Here is a 23,167-nt window from a genome sequence, read left to right as displayed (position 1 = left end):
GAAATTAGATTCATACAATAAGCATATTAAATGATTTTTTTCCCAAATTCTTTTCAGTAAATATGCTTGTGACAGAACCTTTATCTTTTTTAGGCAATTGGTGGCAGCCCAAGGGGTGCCTTATTGCTGGAACAGGAGTGGTATTTGATGTTGTTATATGCAGTGTCAGAAGTCTGTGCATCTCCGTTCAGTCTGGCAGCTAGCTGCATTGCAGTGACATACATAGCACGTTTTGTTTTGTTGTTTACAAATGTTTTTGCTCAAGGTGAGTAATTTTTTTCTTCTCTTATCTCCAGAAGTACAAATAAATAAATAATTAAAAATAGTACCTTGTTATCCAGTCTTCCTGCAATTTATAAGAATATTTTAACTCTGAGATAAAACTTCTAGTTAACACTAACATTTGTATCACACAGATTTTTAACTTTTCTAGTGCATAGACAACTGTAATAGTCACGGAAATCTTTATATGTACATAAATGGACATATGTACATAAATTTTGTGTTTGTGTTTGTTTGTTTGTGTGTCTATCAACATACCAACGCTTTCGTTTGGTAAGTTACATCATCTTTGTTTTTAGATATATAAATGGATAGTCTCCTTCTTATGGCTTGAAAGCCCTGTGTGGGTCTTTACCTGCTTAACAATTTTCTTCCATTCTGCCCACTCGTTTACTTTTGCTCTCCATCCTCCGATTCCTAGTCTCTGATGTTTTCTTCCACGTTGTCCAGTCATCGCTTACATGTTCTTTGTGTTGTTTTCCATTGGAAGACCTTCTGTGTAGTTCTTGTGTCCTCCATCCCATCTTTGTTTTTAGATATATAAATGGATAGTCTCCTTCTTATGGCTTGAAAGCCCTGTGTGGGTCTTTACCTGCTTAACAATTTTCTTCCATTCTGCCCACTCGTTTACTTTTGCTCTCCATCCTCCGATTCCTAGTCTCTGATGTTTTCTTCCACGTTGTCCAGTCATCGCTTACATGTCCTTTGTGTTGTTTTCCATTGGAAGACCTTCTGTGTAGTTCTTGTGTCCTCCATCCCATCTTTGCTTTTAGATATATAAATGGATAGTCTCCTTTTTATGGCTTGAAAGCCCTGTGTGGGTCTTTACCTGCTTAACAATTTTCTTCCATTCTGCCCACTCGTTTACTTTTGCTCTCCATCCTTCGATTCCTAGTCTCTGATGTTTTCTTCCACATTGTCCAGTCATCGCTTACATATTCTTTGTGCTGTTTTCCATTGGAAGACCTTCTGTGTAGTTCTTGTGTCCTCCATCCCATCTTTGTTTTTAGATATATAAATGGATAGTCTCCTTTTTATGGCTTGAAAGCCCTGTGTAGGTCTTTACCTGCTTAACAATTTTCTTCCATTCTGCCCACTCGTTTACTTTTGCTCTCCATCCTCCGATTCCTAGTCTCTGATGTTTTCTTCCACGTTGTCCAGTCATTGCTTACATGTTCTTTGTGTTGTTTTCCATTGGAAGACCTTCTGTGTAGTTCTTGTGTCCTCCATCCTTAGGATATTTCCCAACCGAACTGTTCTTTTACTTTTAATTTGCCCTAAAATATCAGCTCCTTGTATGAGATAATATATTAAATAACTTGTCCTTGCTTCCCAGGTACCATCATTATTTTGGATCCCTCAAGAAATTTTCCATAGTATTCCTCATTCAAATACTCTGAGTTGTTCGTCAGTCCTGGTTAGCGTCTTTGCTTCACATTCATAAATAACCATGGCCTAATCAGAACCTTATATATTGTGATTTTGAGCTGTCGGTTTACCATCCGAGATGTCATAAGCTATTTAAATGTATGATAATACTTATTAACATTCAAAATGCGGCCTTTTGTTTCAGTGGACATGGAATTGACTTTATCAAAGTTAGCCACTAGGTATTCAAAATTCCTTAAATGCTGAAAATTAAAACCAGTTTGCTGACAAATTATCCAGCTTATTATCCCCTGTTCTATGGAATTTCATATATTTAGTTTTATATTCATTAGTTTCCAGTCCCCTATGCTGTGCGGCCTCTTTCATTGCCACCAATACTCTACACAATGACATCCTTCATCTACTAATAACTGCAAAGTCAACATATGCAGCCAACATTGTGATTCTTACACCCATGTGTCCAGATATTTACAGTTTTTGTATAGTTGCTTCACAGTTTTTGTACAGTTACTTCGAAGATCAAATTGAGAAGCATTGTGCAGATAGTGTCACCATATCTAGCTCCTTTATTCATGTTGAAATACATAAATGTTTAGTATGTAGTTGAAATCAGAAGCTGAGTGGTTTAAGGGGAGGCACAGAACTTCGTTCAAAGTATTTTTTTTTCTTAAGATACATAATTATGTATTGTAACGTTTCATAATAATCAGTGTGAGTAGATTAACACTAATGATATGAAAAGGTTTCCAGATACCACTACCAGTTGTCATTTTGTTGACTACTAAATTATTTATTTAGCAACATGTTTCAAGGTAATACCTCATCATCAGACTATAGGGGCATTTCAAAAACATTTAACATGTGTACAGACATTAAGGTTTCTTTACATGACTGTTGTGATCATTCTGTGGAGAGAGAGGAGGATCACATAGTACGAGGTGCCTCTTATCAGGTTATCCTTCACTCTCTGCAGGTTGATCACAGCAGTCATGCAAAAAAAAAAAAAAAAAGAAAAGAAAAGAAAAAGGCTTTAATGTCTGTATACACTTATGTTAAATGTCTTTGTAATGCTGCTATAGCCTGGTGATATGTATCACCTTGAAACATGGCTCTAAATAAATAATTTAGCAGTCAACAAATTTGTGACTGGTAGCAGTACTTAAAAACCTTTTCGTGTTTTTGAAACAGCTGTGGTTGATTAATGTTCAATATGGCTTCAAATTATTAAACACTGATTCATTATTAGTATACTTTACAGAAGTAGCCGCCTGTTAATGTATAGCTTAATGTATAATGTATAACTTAATGATAGTATGTATGGGACTTCATGGGTGAATGAATTAATGAGATTACTGGAATATGAAACATACTTCTGTGTTACATATCATGCACCATATATGACATTAAACATAGTAAAACAAAAGGTAAAAATACATCACTAAAGAAATGACAAAGACACTAGTAGTATGTGGGGCATTGGAACATGGCAGTAAAGACAATAATTCAAAGTGCTATGCTGTGGGCAGTATAGGTAATGTGCATATAATAGCAGTTTTGACTTGGCAAAATACTGATCTGTTATCTGTTGTTTCATATGTGGTTAATATACATTGTAAGCATTTAGGATTGCCTCAGTGAGCACAATTAGTGCAATTAACTGAATTTTAATGGAGTTACATAGTATATCTACTGGAAACAGGATTGTAACAATATTAGAGAAGGAAGATTAGATTAGATTAGATTAGATTAATACTAGTTCCATGGATCATGAATACGATGTTTCGTAATGATGTGGAACGAGTCAAATTTTCCAATACATGACATAATTAAGTTAATTTAACAACATACTTAAGTTAATATAACAACTTTTTCATTTTTTGTGTTTTTTATTTATTTTTTTATTTTTTATTTTTTATTAATATTTTTTTGTTTTATTTTAATTTATATCTAAAAATTCCTCTATGGAATAGAAGGAGTTGTCATTCAGAAATTCTTTTAATTTCTTCTTAAATACTTGTTGGTTATCTGTCAGACTTTTGATACTATTTGGTAAGTGACCAAAGACTTTAGTGCCAGTATAATTCACCCCTTTCTGTGCCAAAGTTAGATTTAATCTTGAATAGTGAAGATCATGCTTTCTCCTAGTATTGTAGTTATGCACACTGCTATTACTTTTGAATTGGGTTTGGTTGTTAACAACAAATTTCATAAGAGAGTATATATACTGAGAAGCTACTGTGAATATCCCTAGATCCTTAAATAAATGTCTGCAGGATGATCTTGGGTGGACTCCAGCTATTATTCTGATTACACGCTTTTGTGCAATAAATACTTTATTCCTCAGTGATGAATTACCCCAAAATATGATGCCATATGAAAGCAACGAGTGAAAATAGGCGTAGTAAGCTAATTTACTAAGATGTTTATCACCAAAATTTGCAATGACCCTTATTGCATAAGTAGCTGAACTCAAACGTTTCAGCAGATCATCAATGTGTTTCTTCCAATTTAATCTCTCATCAGTGGCCACACCTAAAAATTTGGAATATTCTACCTTAGATATATGCTTCTGATTAAGGTCTATATTTATTAATGGCATCATACCATTCACTGTACGGAACTGTATGTACTGTGTCTTATCAAAATTCAGTGAGAGTCTGTTTACAACGAACCATTTAGTAATTTTCTGAAAGACAGTATTGACAATTTCATCAGTTAAGTCTTGTTTGTCAGGTGTGATTACTATACTTGTATCATCAGCAAAGAGAACTAACTTTGCCTCTTCATGAATATGTTGAAAGTTGCTACTCATCATATAGTGGAGATGCTGAGTCGCGATAGGCACAACAAAAAGATTCCCACAATTAGAGCTTTCAGCCATTAAGGCTTTTGTCAACAATACACACACACACACACACACACACACACACACACACACACACACACACACACACATGCAAATGCAACTCGCACGTAGGTCTGCAGTCTCAAGCAAATGAAACCAAAACAGGATTGTCTTGTTGAATGATGTTATTCAAAAATTGGATGAAGTTATTAGCTATATTTGAAAGCTAATACCATCAATCTCAGGAAAGTGCACAAGCTTCCAATATTATAGTTGGACAGCAGCTGCACACCAATTTATATTTGCATCAAATGAGCACACATTGAAGGTGTTGCAAGTTACGAAAAATGTTGTACTCAGAGTGTCACCTAGGAGCATTTAGAACAGCTTGTTGGAAGCTGGGTTACAAGGAAGGTTTCCTCCTGCATCTTATCTTGAAGTCCATTCATGATAGTGGGAACTAGAACAATCAGTGCCACAAAGCTATGTTTAGTGATGAGAGCAGCTGCTGACAAACTGGCCATTGGCTTCTGTCTTTGGTTCTTCAGCTGACATTTGTCTGATGATTTTTCTGACATTTTGCTAGTACAAGTGGTGGGAATTGTCAAAGTTTCACTCTCCATTGCTGGTAGATTCGCAGACTATAAGAACCATGTGTGCCAACATCAAAGGGCTTCTCTGTGGTCATTTCTGGCGCGGTTCTCTTGCCACCTGCAATGGTTGTTCACTGCAGCATGGGAAGCCAGGATCCACTTGCCATGAGGCTTTCTTCTTTTGTGTTGAAGCTATTCTTGTGTTTGTGTATTTCTATAGCTTCTCTGAACAAGCAGGTGTGATAGTTCTTCTCTGCAGCCAGAACTTCTGTGTCAGTGAATTTTACTACGTGGTTGCCTCCCCAGTGCGTGCTACCCCCATGACCAATCTCTCCACCTGCCCCAACCTGCAATGTTGCTTATGTTCTGTGATCCTGGTGCTGTTTGATTGTCCAGCCATTCCAACATTAACTTTTCTACATGCATGTTGTATGCGATATATTCCCAACATTTCAAATGGGGCCCTTTTCGGCTTTGCTGATCTAAGACACTCTTTGATCTTCTTTGTTGGTTTGAAAATAGTATTTATGCCATGTTTGCACAATATGCATCTGATTCTGTCTGTCACTCTGGGAGTGTATAGCAGAAAGGCCATACTAGACATTTCTTTTTCTTATTTGTCACTTCGTTGAGTGTTTGGCTCTGTTATACTTCTAATATAACATGTGGAGTATCCATTGATCCTCAGAAAACTTTCCAGGTGTTGCATTTGGCATCTGATGTGCTGCAGCTCACATATTTGTCTAGCTGACATTACAAGTGTATTAATCATGCCTATTTTCTGACTCGGGTGGTGGTTTGATAGTTTGTGCAGGTATCGGTCCATGTGTGTCGGTTTTCGATACATGCTGTATCCCAGTTTTCGCCATCCCTTGTGACTAGCTCATCTAGAAATGGTATTTTTTTGTCCTTTTCTACTTTTGTGGTAAATTTTGTGTTGGCATGAAGGCTGTTCAAGTGTCTTAGGAAGTCACTGAGCTATTCTTCATCGTGGCTCCATACAACGAAAGTATCATCGACATATCATCGACATATGATCGACATATCTGTACCACACCTTAGGTTTACAAGGTGTCAAGTCCAGTGCCTTTGCTTCGAAATGTTTCATGAAGAAGTTTGCCTCTACTGGACTAAGAGGACTACCCATGGCGATGTCTTTGAGCTGTTTGTAAAAATGGTTCAAATGGCTCTGAGCACTATGTGACTTAACTTCTAAGGTCATCAGCCCCCTAGAACTGAGAACTACTTAAACCTAACTAACCTAAGGACATCACACACATCCATGCCCGAGGCAGGATTCGAAACTGCGACTGTGAGCTGTTTGTAGAAATTGCCATTCCATGTGAAATAGTTCATGGTGAGACATGCATGAAAGAGCTTTGTGATGCCTTGTGGAAAAATGGAACTGATATGCTCCAGAGAGTCACTGAGCAGCACTTTCATAAACAAAGAAACTACATCAGAGCTGACCATGTTGTTGTTTGGTGAAAGTTTTAGTTTGTTCAGCTTCTCAATGAAATATCCTGAGTCCTCTATGTTTGTGTCAGTCTTCCCCATGTGATGCTGGAGCAGAGAGTGCTGCACAGAGTGACAGAAGAAAAAGTTTGCAAGATGCCAGACAAGTTGATTCCCGACATGCCACTCACATTGGCCGACATTGCTGAAGAACAATTGACTAAGGAGGAAATATCTGTTCTTCAAAAGGATGGACTTTCACTGTCATCCCTGAGAACTATATCTATTGAGGACATCATTGCTAATACTGAATCAGCCATTCAGACCCTTCCTTGTGAAAGAGCCAAGGAAATATGCACTGAAACAGACAGGATACTGCACCGAGCAAATCCATCAGCTTGTGATCTGAAGAAAGGAGAAGTACAAGCTATTAAGAATCTTAATACCAACAAGACTGTATTGGTACTGCCTACCAATAAGGGAAATGCGACCATTGTAATGAAGACCAAAGATTATGAGCAGAAGATCTGGGATCTATTAGATCCATGTGTCAAAAATTAAGTGCATGTCCAACACAGCATATCACATGGAATATGAGTGACATAATAGTGAAGAATGTTACTTGTATTTGTGACCACTTTCATGTGACACCACATATTTTTGTAAGTAAGAAAGGTAACTAAACAATACTATCTGTCACAGGACTGTACTGATTCTCTTCACAGTAGTAATATCCAGAGGCAGCACCTGTCTGTTCGCACAAAGATTGTTTTGGCAATCTTGTCCTGTGCATAATTTGATGTAAACACAAAATTGATATTTTGCATATTTTAAGTGGATTCTATGCAATTACAGTAAAACCCTGCTTTGAAGTTCCAGCATTTTCCTTTTCTTCCATTTTTGTGTTAATTTTTGTCAGCCCCAACAAACGTCCTGTTCTCTCAGTACAATGCTTTCCTGCCATTATGACTATCATGTTACAGCATTTCCTACATTTTAAGTTTTCTTAGATATTATCAAGACCTTTAACATTGATTTTCATACAGATTTCTGCAAAATTGCATTGTTTTCCTGCTCAAAGTCAGCTTTGCAACAAAGCAGAAAAAACAGTTTAGATTAGATCAGATTCAGTTTTCATCCCATAAGCCCAAAATGAGATGAATCTCATGGGTGTGGAACATTTCAGAAAGTATAACATAAAAGCATAGAACATTTGAATATAATCCTAACCTCCCCGATCATTTTCAGGAGATTGTCAAAATATGTGAACACATTACAGTAAACTGAAACTGCTAATAATTACAGAATTAATACACTGTCAGAATGAAACTTTTCATAAGTTTATCATACACAGAACCCCAACCTTCAATGTTGTGACCAAGTGCTGTCGAAACTGAAATATAACAGACATTTTTACTTAAGCTAGTCTAACAGTCCTTGTTAACATATTCATCTATAGAGTAGAAGGAGTTGCGTATCAAAAAGTCTTTCAAACTCTTTTTAAACTGTGCTTTATCTGAAACCAAGTTTTTAATGGTTGCTGGCAATTTACAGAAAATGCATATTTCTGAATGTTGGACTCCTTTTTGGACCAAGGTGAGTGATTTTTGGTCTTCATTTACATTGATCTTATTCCTAGCATTGATACTATACGAGGTGTGATTCGAAAGTTTTAAGAATGGGCTTGTAATTGTACAATGGTGGTACTTGCATGCTACTGGGATGCATCTCCTTCAAAATAGTCACCTTCTGACTGAACACTCGGACTCCCACGGTGTTTCCACCTTTGGAAACATTCCTGGAATTTTTTTCCCTGTAGTGTGTTAAGGACGCTCTCCATATTTGCCTGTATGTCTTCAGTCGAGTCAAATCGCTTCCCTTTCAGTGAAAATTTCAGTTTACGAACCAGGTAGAAATGCGCAGGGGCCAAATCAGGAATATGATTGTTGTAGAAGCACAGGAATTTTGAATTTGGTCAAAAATTCAACGATGGAGAAGGCACAATGAGCTGGAGCATTGTCATGATGTAGCACCCAACTCCTGTCTTTCCACAATGCAGGCCTTTTCTTCCACACCTTTTCACGCAAACGCTCAAGGACACATTTTTAGTATTCCTGGTAATTGTCTGTCCTTCACGGGTAAATTTATGATGCACAGTGCTGGTAGAATCGAAATAAATCAACAACATTGTCTTCACCTTTGACCGCCTTTGCCGTGCTTTTTTCAGTCATGGTGAACCTGGAGTCTTCCACTGCGAAGACTGCACTTTTGCTTCAGGATCATATCCGTATACCCATGATTCGTCACTTGTAATTACTCTATTTAACAAATCTGGGTCATTTTTAGTCCAATTAATCAGCCCTTGGCACACTTCAAGTCAGTATTGTCTCTGGTCACTTGACAACACTGTTGGAATGTATTTTGCGGACACTTCAGTTGCGTATCAAGAAGTCTTTCAAACTCTTTTTAAACTGAGCTTTATCTGAAACCAAACTTCAGTTAAAATTGAGTTAACTGCATAGAAACTTAAATTAAGTTCATCAGCCATCTTCGTAATTGTAAGTTTATGATCAGAGCGCACTAAGTCGTGAACTTTCACAACATTTTCGTTCGTTTTATGTCCATATTCACGCAAACGGAATCCAGCAACAAGCCCTAACAGACTCGCACTCAACCAGCTGCCACAACAAACTGAATAAAGGAAATGCTGTTTCCTGTCAGAGGGCATTCAAGGACAAGGCAATGATTCACTCCCTACCCTCTGTGTACCTGCCCGCCAAACCAGTAAGCAGTAGCAGACCCATTCTTAAAACTTCCCAATCACACCTCGTATATTGAGCTATTGGTTGGATATAGACACATATTATTTGTGTCAAAGTTCATTAAGGAATAAATATACTGAGAAGCAATGTTTAGTCTTCTCAGTTCCTTTAACAGGTTTATCAACGATGATCTTGAATTTACACGACAAATTAGTCTTATTATATGCTTCTGTACTCTTAAAAGCTTTTTCCTGGTTTGACGAGTTACACCAAACATATGATTCCATATGGCATAGTAAAATGAAAGTAAGCAAGGTATGCAAGCTTTTTTGTATCTCGTATATCTGACATCATTAACATTACAAATGATACCTGTTTAGGTGCATTGGCAGTTCTGTGGTATGTTCTTCCGAATTGAATGTATTAAGCTGTAATCCCAGAAATTTAACACTGTCAGTCTCTTCTGTCCACATGTCTTCATGTGTTATACACATGCTGGAAGGAAATCTCTTACAGGTGCTGAACTGCATTTGGAAGGTCAAAGTTTAATGACAGTGAATTAGCTTTAAAATGTTTATTAATGTCAATGAAAATTTGATGAGCAACCATTTCTAACTCTGTACTTGAATTACTATTTATTTCAACGTTCATATCATATGCAAACAAAGACAAATTTAACATCTGGCGGTGTAACGGACAAGTCATTAATGTACAGCAGAGAAAACAATGGTCCCAAGATGGAACCTTGAGGAACACCACTTGTAATTAATTCTGTCAGATGAAGACTGCGTACTCCACAGGTATTTTGCAATGACATGCTTTGTTTCATTTCAGTTTGGTAAGACCTGGACCATTTTGCAGCACTGTCAGTGACACCATAATATTCTAATTTACATAAGAGACTGCTATGATTCACATAGTCAAAGGTATTTGACAGGCCACAGAAAATGCCAGTAACCTCTAATCTGTAATCTAATGAATGAAGTATATACTCACTATATGTGCAAATAGCCTTCTCTATATCTGAATCCTTAAGCAACTGTGACTTGGACAATATATTATTTGCAGTCAGATGCTTAAGAAGATGTTTGAACACAATGTTTTCAAATATTTTTAGGTAAAAACAGAAAAACAGCAAAAGTGAAATTGGCCGATAGTTTGACAGTATCTCTTAATTCCCATTCTTCTAAAGAGGCTTAACCTCAGCATATTTTAGTCAGCCTGGCAATGTTCCTACGATGAGAGATAGATTACACAAATAACTTAAGATAGAACTCAGCTCATGTGAATAATCTTTTATTAACTTCATCGATATGTCACTATAACCACTAGAATACTTTGATTTTAAGGATGTTATGATAGATGCTACTACTTTGGGAGAGTGTAATTTTCATTTTACTGAAGTTACCTGTAGAGGCTGATTTCAGAAATTTCAATTCACTGTTTTTTGAACCTGATAACACTACCCAGTCAGTAACAGAAACAAAATAGTTGTTTAAGAGATTTGCAACACTACAGGCACTTGTTACCAATGTCTCATTTATTTTTAGAACTGTGTGTTCAGGACTATTTGTTTCTCTTCCTTTGTGACCCAACCCATCTCTGACGTCACTATATCCCATATAGTTGTTATTTTGTTGCTTGATATAATTATCTTTTTCTCATAGTAAAGCTGCTTAGATTTTTGGGTTACCTGCTTCAGTATTTTGCAGTATTATTTGCAATGCATTACAATGCTAACATCAGAGCTGTTCCCATACAGTCTATACAGCTTCCTTTTTGTCCAATGTGATACCTTTATTCCTTTTGTAATCTATGGTTCATTTTTAGACTTCTGTTTGATTTGAGTTACCTCTAGGGGAAAACAATTTTCAAAAGAGGAAGTAACTTTATTAATTAATACATTTTTTTTATTTGAGTCAGAAGTATTGTAAACATCTATCCAGTTCAGGTCTTTGAGCAATCTCGTACAGTTCTCAATTTCGACTGATTTATAACCCTCTTGTACCCAGATTTAATATATTTTGTATCCTGACAAGTTTCAGCATGTAACATCAGATGCTGCATGTCATGATCATCTAGCCCATTTACTATTGATTTTGTGATGTGACTTTCTTCCCTAGATTTGTCTACTAAGATGTTATCAATAGCAATTTCAGAGCATTTACACAACCTAGTTGCAAAGTTCACAGCATGAATTAAACAGAATAACAGTGTTACTGATTGCAATAATTGTTCACCGACAGAGCTTTTTAATAAATCCACAATAAAATCACCAGGAAGCACTATTTTCTTGTTTTTTACTGTGAGATAGGACAACAGAGCTTACAGATATTTTTTATGAAGAAATTAAAGTTTCCTGAAGGTGCCTTGTATATATTTACCATTATAAAGGACTTATTATGAAATACTGCTTTTATTGCATAAGCTTCTAAGTACTGCTCTGAGCGAAATATTTTGATATCAGTAGTCTTGAAATTAAAACAGTTTCCGTACTTGCAAATGTGGCAATTTCTCCTTTCTCCATTTTTTTTCTCCTACAGAAGTAAAATGCTAACTTGAATCCTGTAACATGTAACGTATCTGTAACAGTGGTCACACCATGTTCAGAGAGGCAGATTAAAGTGGTTTGCTCACCTTTAATTCTTCAACACAAGTACGCACCTCTTTAAGCTTACCCCCCTGTCCTCAAATAATCTGATGCAATATTATAAGGATAATATGCAAAGTTATTGATCATGAAACATAGTATTAGTGTGGTAAGCAAGATTTTTGTCGTCAACTTGTTGGGTCACGGCTGTCGATATTTTAAGTTCACAGTGTTTGGAAGCATGGGAAAATGTGCTGCGTCACTACATTAATGTGAATCACAATCTGACAATAGTGTCACTAGGAGCAACCTTCCTTCTGATCATTGCATTGTATTACAACAGCTTTAATTTAATTTATGCAAATAAACACCACTTTTGAAGCTGGTCAACTCTTCACGAATCATTGTTTCCATGTGAAATACACTAATCCGTACTAGGCATGCAGTTTTAGGTTGGTATGACTTGGTCAGACAAAAAATTCCTCCTCAAGATGCTCCATAACATGACTATAATTTCCACTCTCTTTCTCACCCAGGACATCCCTGAGCCAAGTGACCTCCTTGTCTGCAACAAACTGTAGATTTCGTGCCTGTTGTTCTCTATTTATGAAGACTGCCAACTTTAGCATTTTATTTACCATAACTTCATAATTTTTATCAATATATTTCACATTACAACATGAATATATGTTGTATGTGGTTTCATGAGTGACTTTTGTTTCCATTTTTTATTTTCAACATTGGACATAGTCGGAATGAAGAGGGAAACATTTGCGCACATTTGTATGTTCAGCGCTCAGCTATTGCCTTTGTGGCTGATGCTTTGTATGCTATGGAGAGAGACAAATAGAGCTAATTGCTGTTAGAAAGAAATAAAAACAATGATTTCAGATTTTTTTAAATAGACAGAATTTAAATTGTTTTAATTTTATATGTTGTGCAATATAAAGGAATGACAATAAGAGTAATTTATTCATTTTTACGTGGTGTGTTTTGTATGTTTTTTTGCATTTTACTCTTTTCTACATTTTCCATTTTTATGGGTCAGTCCACTGAAAAGTGTAAAAAGGGTTTTTTGCTGTAATTTCTTTCAAGCTATTGCACATTATACACTTAACATTAAAGCTTGATTAATCATTCTGATTATTAGATGCAAAGAATGCCAACCAGCTCTTTTTATTTTTCGCTTCACTGAATAAGATTTTCAGAATTAATAAGTGTTGTAGTAATTAAGCCTGGGAGTAGTAACCTCCTGAGAGGGGAAATTCAGTTTTATGATGGTAAAGACAAATGTGTTCAGTTGTGTTTTGGTCATGACGCTAAAATATTTGTAAAAGATCATTACTATTATCACTGTTTTGTAAGACTAATACTGAGAAAAAGTTACCATTTAAGTCACCCCCCCCCCCCCCCCCCCCCCCCAAATTCTGGCATTAGCACATGACACAGTGTCGTGGAGGTTGCTTGTAAAACAACCCTATTGCACTACCGACAAAATAACGCAGTTGACGATTTAAACTAAAAACAGGTTTATAAGTGAAATTAAATTAAAGCAAAATGAGAAGTTGTTATAATGAACACAATAATGTGGACAAAAAACAGGGTGATAAAACAAAGGAATTAAATTGAAACTAATACAGAAAATTAATTAAAAGCACATGAGCAAAGTATTCGAGTGGAGGAAGAATGATAGGAAGAAAAATAAGAGGAAATGAAGAAGTTGATGCTATGATTAAAATTATGCAACAAAAGAATGGAATTTAAAAATCATATTTGTAAATCAGTTAACTGAATAAAAATGATGATCGAAGTCATTTCAATAAAGATTTAAAAATAAGGAAAATTTAGTGCAATTGAGGAGATTCGAACCCACAACCTTCTGAATATGAAGGTATTATCCTATTCATTATACCACACAAACAGACAGTATTATGCAGCTTTTTCAATGTTACTGAATGACACTCAAAATCTCGTGTTTTTTTCATCAACTACTCACAAACAAGGACCTACCGGGCTGAATGGCTGCAATGTGTGATACGTGGTCTCTTAACCTAGATCAGTGTACAGATAATTTGAAAAAGTCGATCACACCACTGGTGATCTCTCCTTGTTAGTAACCGTTACCATATGGTGTATTATAACTTTGAATTTCCTACCATAGAAGTAACAATGGTAATAGGTAATGCCTTACTTAACACTCAACATCTCTTTCTCCATGTGAGTATTTCTGTTCAGCATTGTTCAACTGGCTCGGTGCATACACTATTGGGTGTGCCTTACCATCTGTAATCTGACTTAGAATAAATCTAATCACCTGATCGTTGGGATTACAGGATAGAATAAATTCCTCCTTGTAATATGGAAATATTAATACTGGGCTAGTCGTTAATGCCCCAATGTATCAAACTTACTCTGATAGTTGATTGGCCACTGATATTTCACACCTATTTTTAACAAATGAGTAAACGCTCTGGCTATTTCACCAAAGCCTTTGATGGATTTCCTATCATAATTAACAATCCTAAAAGTGATTTACATTGGTTTGTTGTTTGTGGCAGTAAGAGATCACAGACAGCACATATCAGCCTTGGGTCAGTCTCATGGCATCTTGGCTAATCGTATGATCTAGATGGTTTATCTCTGTGGATGTGAAAAGACACTTTTCAATACTTAACATTAAATAACACAATCTCTTAAACATTTCCTACGGTCATTGCACATGCTCCTTGAGATCTTTAGGGGAAGAATATATATATATATATATATATATATAAAGAAAGATGATGAGACTTACCAAACAAAAGTGCTGGCAGGTCGATAGACACACAAACAAACACAAACATACACACAAAATTCAAGCTTTCGCAACCAACGGTTGCCTCATCAGGAAAGAGGGAAGGAGAGGGAAAGACGAAAGGATTTGGGTTTTAAGGGAGAGGGTAAGGAGTCATTCCAATCCCGGGAGAGAGAGAGAGAGAGAGAGAGAGAGAGAGAGAGAGAGAGACACACACACACACACACACACACACACACACACACACACACACACACACATATCCATCCACACATATACAGACACAAGCAGACATATTAAAAGGCAAAGAGTTTGGGCAGAGATGTCAGTCGAGGCGGAAGTGCAGAGGCAAGGATGTTGTTGAATGACAGGTGAGGTATGAGTGGCGGCAACTTGAAATTAGCGGAGATTGAGGCCTGGTGGATAATGGGAAGAGAGGATATATTGAAGAGCAAGTTCCCATCTCCGAAGTTCGGATGGGTTGGTGTTAGTGGGAAGTATCCAGATAACCCGGACGGTGTAACACTGTGCCAAGAAATGCTGGCCATGCACCAAGGCATGTTTAGCCACAGGGTGATCCTCATTACCAACAAACACTGTCTGCCTGTGTCCATTCATGCAAATGGACAGTTTGTTGCTGGTCATTCCCACATAGAATGCGTCACAGTGTAGGCAGGTCAGTTGGTAGATCACGTGGGTGCTTTCACACGTGGCTCTGCCTTTGATCGTGTACACCTTCCGGGTTACAGGACTGGAGTAGGTGGTGGTGGGAGGGTGCATGGGACAGGTTTTACACCGGGGGCAGTTACAAGGGTAGGAGCCAGAGGGTAGGGAAGGTGGTTTGTGGATTTCATAGGGATTAACTAAGAGGTTACGAAGGTTAGGTGGACGGCGGAAAGACACTCTTGGTGGAGTGGGGAGGATTTCATGAAGGATGGATCTCATTTCAGGGCAGGATTTGAGGAAGTCATATCCCTGCTGGAGAGCCACATTCACAGTCTGATCCAGTCCCGGAAAGTATCCTGTCACAAGTGGGGCACTTTTGTGGTGGTTCTGTGGGAGGTTCTGGGTTTGAGAGGATGAGGAATAGGCTCTGGTTATTTGCTTTTGTACCAGGTCGGGAGGGTAGTTGCGGGATGCGAAAGCTGTTGTCAGGTTGTTGGTGTAATGGTTCAGGGATTCTGGACTGGAGCAGATTCGTTTGCCACGAAGACCTAGGCTGTAGGGAAGGGACCGTTTGATGTGGAATGGGTGGCAGCTGTCATAATGGAGGTACTGTTGCTTGTTGGTGGGTTTGACGTGGACGGATGTGTGAAGCTGGCCATTGGACAGGTGGAGGTCAACATCAAGGGAAGTGGCATGGGATTTGGAGTAGGACCAGGTGAATCTGATGGAACCAAAGGAGTTGAGGTTGGAGAGGAAATTCTGGAGTTCTTCTTCACTGTGAGTCCAGATCATGAAGATGTCATCAATAAATCTGTACCAAACTTTGGGTTGGCTGGCCTGGGTAACCAAGAAGGCTTCCTCTAAGCGACCCATGAATAGGTTGGTGTACGAGGGGGCCATCCTGGTACCCATGGCTGTTCCCTTTAATTGTTGGTATGTCTGGTCTTCAAAAGTGAAGAAGTTGTGGGTCAGGATGAAGCTGGCTAAGGTAATGAGGAAAGAGGTTTTAGGTAGGGTGGCAGGTGATCGGCGTGAAAGGAAGTGCTCCATCGCAGCAAGGCCCTGGACGTGCGGGATATTTGTGTATAAGGAAGTGGCATCAATGGTTACAAGGATGGTTTCTGGGGGTAACGGATTGGGTAAGGATTCCAGGCATTCGAGAAAGTGGTTGGTGTCTTTGATGAAGGATGGGAGACTGCATGTAATGGGTTGAAGGTGTTGATCTACGTAGGCAGAGATACGTTCTGTGGGGGCTTGGTAACCAGCTACAATGGGGCGGCCGGGATGATTGGGTTTGTGAATTTTAGGAAGAATGTAGAAGGTAGGGGTGCGGGGTGTCGGTGGGGTCAGGAGGTTGATGGAGTCAGGCGAAAGGTTTTGTAGGGGGCCTAAGGTTCTGAGGATTCCTTGAAGCTCCGCCTGGATATCAGGAATGGGATTACCTTGGCAAACTTTGTATGTGGTGTTTTCTGAAAGCTGACGCCACATACTCCCGACGATCAAGTACCACGGTCATGGAACCCTTGTCCGCCGGAAGAATGACGATGGACCGGTCAGCCTTCAGATCACGGATAGCCTGGGCTTCAGCAGTGGTGATGTTGGGAGTAGGATTAACATCTTTGCCTCTGCACTTCCGCCTCGACTGACATCTCTGCCCAAACTCTTTACCTCTGTATATGTCTGCTTGTGTCTGTAAATGTGTGGATGGATGTGTGTGTGTGTGTGTGTGTGTGTGTGTGTGTGTGTGTGTGTGTGTGTGCGCGTCCTTTTTCCCCCCTAAGGTAAGTCTTTCTGCTCCTGGGATTGGAATGACTCCTTACCCTCTCCCTTAAAAACCAAATCCTTTCGTCTTTCCCTCTCCTTCCCTCTTTCCTGACAAGGCAACCGTTGGTTGCGAAAGCTAGAATTTTGTGTGTATGTTTGTGTGTCTATCGACATGCCAGCGCTTTCGTTTGGTAAGTCACATCATCTTTGTTTTTAGATACATATTTTTTCCCACGTGGAATGTTTCCTTCTATTATATTCATATAATTAATTTGAACTCAACAATAACGTTTGTTATTGTCACTGTTGCATTTCGAAATCTTTTCTGTCGTCTTATTTTCTCTTTTTGTTTTTGCCAGTAGTTTCACTTTGTACTGACCTTCTCCTTTTTACCGTAATCCACTATACAATTTTATCCCGCCTATATATACTCAACAATACATCACCCACTTCCAAACCATAAGCAAAAAAAAAAAAAAAAAAAAAAAAATTTTTTTCCGCTTTCAACACTACCGCTGCTATAAAATCCACCGCTTCTAGTCCACAAACAGTTCCTTTCACCCATTAAACAACCATTTCGTCTAGTTCTGATAACTTTTGCTTTATTTCCATTTCTGTTTTTCGCACATCAGTGATAATTTTTAGCCGCTTCCCACGGGTTTTAACGTCATTATTTCTACGCCAGACAATTGTTAGCCTCATTTTCATAATCTGCCACCACAAAACCATTCCTTTTAATACATTTACACGCAGTTTTTATGAAATTTTCCCGAATTTCTCCATCGTTTAACGTGTTTTGGCGGCAACACAACCACCTAACCTCTGTGCACATCGTTGTCTACCAACCCAAGTTCACCACAGGATTAACATAGCCCAGCTTTAACCAACACTTTTTCGCCTTTTTTCACAACAGATCTCCAGTTACTTTCTCCAGTTATTTTCATTTTCATTTCAACCTCATGTTACACTTTCCACCTTCTAATACCATGTCACCCTCACAACACCCCCACAACGACCCCATTAAGTTTTATTTACATTCCCTCCGCAAACATGCCTTCACCCTAGCCAGATTACGCTCGCATATTTTATTTTCTCAGGCTTGTCTGACATTTGGCATTACCCCCAAAGGCCTCACACTTAAAGTTCCCACCTCTGGCTGCAACCCTTCTTTCCATCAGTCCCTATACCAGTTCCAAACTGAACAATCCATTGCCCTCACCCATCTAATCATTCGCCTACACATCAACTCAGCCAATGAACACAGCTGTCAACTCCTATCCTTAATAAAAGTCCTTAATCTTTCCTCTCCCACATCCACACCGGCTGTTCAGAGCATCCTCCTACAGGCCAACCGCAAATTAGAACAGCATGCCACCTTTCACCTCAAAAAACTATCCAATCTCCTGGTTTCCCACCTCCAGAAAGGCAACTCACTCGCCCTTCACAACCTTTCCAGCAAACCTCAACCTCCTCTCATTGCACACAAACCCAGTCTCTCCCATCTACTCAATCTCCCACTTCCAGCTCCACTCCCTCCAAAACCTCAAAATTCCAATCAACACAATCTGGTACCACAACACCCTAATTCAGTAGTTAACCTTTCCTCCAAACCTCTCTCCCAATCCGAAACCTCTGTCCTATCCAAAGGCCTCACCTTCAGCCCCACTCCCAGATTCAACCAAACAGCCCTCGTCAAAGATTTACTGTCCTACACTCGTACTCTCTGCTGGAAGTATCACTTTGCCACAAAGAAAAACGATCCTAATCCTACCCCTAATGATCCAACTCCCCAAGACACTATCCAAATTGAACCCTGCCTGGAACAGTTCCGTCCTCCGTCACAGCGGGACCCACCTCCTCTTCCTCAAAATCACCCTCTCCAAACCTTCCAGGAATTTCTGACTTCCAGCCTTGCCTCTCAATCCTTCTTAAAAAACCTCAATCCTACTCCCAACATCACCACTGCTGAAGCCCAAGCTATGCGTGATCTGAAGGCTGACCAATCCATCGTCATTCTTCCGGCGGACAAGGGTTCCACGACTGTGGTACTTGATCGTCGGGAGTATGTGGCTGAGGGACTGCGTTAGGAGGGTAGGGAAGTTACAAGGGTAGGAGCCAGAGGGTAGGGAAGTTGGTTTGGGGATTTCATAGGGATGAACTAAGAGGTTACGAAGGTTAGGTGGACGGCGGAAAGACACTCTTGGTGGAGTGGGGAGGATTTCATGAAGGATGGATCTCATTTCAGGGCAGGATTTGAGGAAGTCATATCCCTGCTGGAGAGCCACATTCACAGTCTGATCCAGTCCCAGAAAGTATCCTGTCACAAGTGGGGCACTTTTGTGGTTCTTCTGTGGGAGGTTCTGGGTTTGAGGGGGTGAAGAAGTGGCTCTGGTTATTTGCTTCCGTACCAGGTCGGGAGGGTAGTTGCAGGATGCGAAAGCTGTTCAGACGGACTTCCAAGATGGCCACCGAGTAAGTGACGCCAGAAACCATTTCCAGAAAGTTAAGTGATTTAGACAGGAATATAATTTAGTTTAACGCCGACAACAAATTAAATACATGCATTAGTGTATCATTTAGTCTTGCCGTTAAAGGTTTGACTTTTCTTTGCGTATTTTTTCAGAAAACACGAAAAGATCGTAACTTCGCGAAGTCGCGCTTACGCTTAAATTTTGTAAACGTGTTTGTTTCTTGTTGCACGGTAATTTAACTAATTTCTCGGTAACAAATAAGTAAACTACTGTAAATAGCGTATAACTTCATTGTTTCAATACAGATTTCAGAAAAACAGCGTAACTTTATATCAGGAACTTGCTTATATACATTTGTTTATAGGCCTAATTCTCGTAACGTTTTTGGAGAATCAAAGTTAAAGTATCTCGTTTAATTGTCCTTTTTTCATTCCATCGAGTGAAATTTAAAATAAATAGCGTATACCTTCATTGTTTTAATACAGATCTCAGAAAATCAGCGGAATTTTAAATCAGAAACTTGCTTATATACATTTGTGAATAGGCTTAATTCTTGTTACGTCTTTTTTGATTTTCGGTAATTTAATTGATTTATTCTAGCTAAAGTATTATTTTTGCCATGAGTGAGAAGTGCCTGACTTGCCGTAGAATTGTTAGTTCCGGGATTTGGTGTGATGGATGCAGTGGTTTTTTTCACTGGGGGGACTGCAGTGGCGTGGGTGTCGGGAAAGTGGATCAGGCTCATCAGTGGTTATGTAGGATTTGCAGCAGAGATAGGAAGATAGTGGAACAGGAGGGGAAAATTGCTGCCCTTCAGGCTGAGCTAGATCAGGCTAGGGAAGATCTGGACAGGTTAAGGAGGGAGAAGGGCAAAGAGAGGTGGGAAGTGGCAACAGGTAGCAGAAGGAACAGGCCTAGAACTAAGTCTGACAGTTTTGTGGTGAATATCAAAAATAAGTTTGACCTGTTGCTTCAGTTAGAGAATGATGAGCCTCAAGCAGAGGTAGGTGTAGACAGGACACAACAAACTTTCAACAGGAAATTGAAAAAGAATGTAGGAAAGCCATCGAAAAGGAAGAAAGTTTTGTTGTTAGGCAGTTCTCATGCCAGAGGTGTAGGCCAACTTCTGCAGGAGGAATTAGGACCAGAATACCAGGTCACAAATTTTTTCAAACTAAGTGCTAGTCTGGATCAGGTGACAGAGGATTTAGGTTCACTCTGTAAAGGATTTACCAGGGAAGACACCGTGGTTATTGTGGGAGGGCCAGGGAACAGCATCGACAGAGATCGTGGGTACAGTATAGAGTGTGACCTGGTAAAGATTGCGTCGGCATCGAGACACACCAATGTTGAATTGGTATCTGTCCTGAGACGCCATGACCGGCCTCATTTGAACTCTTCTGTTGGGAGAGTTAATTTGGAGTTGGAACGGCTGCTTGGGTCGGGTGCAGGGGCTCATATTGGTGTGGTTCCTGTTGATTCTCTCAGTAGGTGGGACTATACCAGGCACGACCTACATCTCAACAGGAAAGGGAAGGGGAAACTGGCTGGGGTAATAGCAGGAAATTTAAGGGGGGGAGGCACTGCCATGAATGGTAAAATACCAGTGGTTACAGGTGTTGGAGCAGCACCTTTTTTAGGATAGATAAGACAGAAAGATGTCAAGTTCTACGAGAGGTCAGGATTGAAACAAATCTTCAGTTTAGGAAAGAAGTTAAACAGCACAATTCTAGCACATTGGATCACCAATCACAGCTGTCAATTATAAATTTTCACCAATCACCAGAAATTTTATCTCCACCAAGTTGTATCTCAGTCCTAGGTAATTGCATTGACGAATTAAAGTCACCCAACCCAGTTGATATAATCTGCCTCTCTGAACACCATGTGACCACTGGTATAGCAACTAGGCCTAAGCACAATGAGAAACTCAGACAGGAGAGTACTGCAAATGTTAGGATAAGGAAAGGTTCTCATAAAAGTATAATTAGAAATTATGTACGTATATTTCATCAAAATATTGGGAGTTTAAAGAATAAAATAGATGAGCTTCTGGTTTGTTTAGAAGATTTAGAAGCTGAGGATGAAATAGATATACTATGCCTGTCTGAGCATCACATTGTTACTGATATGGATAATTGGATTTATTCAAAGTTTTTCACTATTGCTCTACAGCTGGAGTGAGAGATAGCCAGTGGGTTGGTGTTTTAAAATCTCTTGCAGTTCAATGTCCATCCAAGCAAAAAATTCCTTTAGCTCACTGACTCTTTTAGCAGACAGATGGTATTCTTTACATATCTTAATAACAATTGGTTGCAGTTCAAAGCGCATTTGCTGCTTGCTTCAGTGTTGTTCAAAAGATGACAGTTACATGCTGCTGCAATCAAGTTTGGATTTTCTTTGCACAGCTCGACATACACACTTTTATTCTTCACAAAATTAAAAGAGGCATTTTCAGTCAAAAAACTGCTGATATTCTTCAGCAGCATAGGTGCTTTGGTAAACTCATTTTTAATTCCTATCACAATTGAGTCAGATGTATCACTATCACAGCTACAAAATGAGAGGTTTTGTACATACTCCTTCTTCACACAAAAAATAACGTACTGCCAGTGGAAAGATATGTCCTTTGTTGGATGGATCCAAAGAAACAGAATAATAAACATAGTTGTCCAGCTGCTTGATTGTTCACTCTTTTGAATACTTATGAAATCATTTTCATTGCCTTTGTGCATCCACATGAATATTTGTCAGATATTTTTGAATTTTAAAACAACTGCAGGAACAAACTGCTGGCGCAATCTCCAGAAACCTAACTATGGCTGGGCTTAACTGAGTGAAACACAAAGGATGCTTCTGCAGCTGTTATTACTTTTTCTCATCTTACACTCCCATGAATGGTTTTTGAGGCCAATTGTTGAAGAGAAGTTCTTTGTGTTGCATTGTTTGCATGTTTTTAATGCAATTTTCTCCTCCACGTGAAACTCTGAGATATGAGGGGTATACAGTACAATGAACATTTTCGTCATCTTTACCTTTTTGAAGCCAAGAGTTAACTTTACACTATTCATTCTTGAGTTTAATTTTCAACTTTTGTTTCTTTTTTGGCACCAACACTTCTTTTGTTTTGCTGTCTGATGAGAAATCCATATTTGTAAAAATGTTTCATGAAGGAAACTGCACAACACTACTTAGTTGTTCTTACAGAGAATGACTTTAAGCACTGTTACAATTGACTTCTGACTTGCCACTCGAAAACAATGACTGTTTAGTCAGATTTGCCAACTTAACTCTCTGACTTGACCGAAAAGGAGAATTTTAAATCTCAATTTTAAACCTATAATGAACCATTTAAAGGGGAGACATAATATTATATGAAAGATTGTCCATTTTTGTGTGGTAAAACTTTTACCTATCCCAACAAGGTTTAATTGGGAGTTGGGTTTTCAACTGGAAATTCAAGACAATCCCGATGATACGTGGCAACACGGACTGGAACCACATAATTTCCATCTATTTCCTACATGTATACCATGTTTCTATGAAGAAAACAATG

General features: G+C 38.8%; 1 protein-coding gene across 2 annotated transcripts in view; it reads left to right on the top strand.

The window, feature by feature from the left end:
* LOC126174997 (RING finger protein 145-like) overlaps positions 1–23,167 on the top strand; it is a 195,814-nt gene that overhangs the window by 81,702 nt on the left and 90,945 nt on the right. For both annotated transcript variants that reach the window (XR_007535506.1, XM_049921484.1), the window contains one exon: positions 94–265. Coding sequence is in view for 1 of the 2 variants with exons in the window: in XM_049921484.1 (XP_049777441.1) it covers positions 94–265 (172 nt within the window). In the remaining variant the exon portion in view is untranslated. The remainder of the gene's footprint in view (positions 1–93; positions 266–23,167) is intronic.

This window comes from Schistocerca cancellata, chromosome 3 (genome assembly GCF_023864275.1).
Source record: "Schistocerca cancellata isolate TAMUIC-IGC-003103 chromosome 3, iqSchCanc2.1, whole genome shotgun sequence".
Classification (NCBI taxonomy): domain Eukaryota; kingdom Metazoa; phylum Arthropoda; class Insecta; order Orthoptera; family Acrididae; genus Schistocerca; species Schistocerca cancellata.
This window is presented reverse-complemented; position numbering and strand designations above follow the sequence as displayed.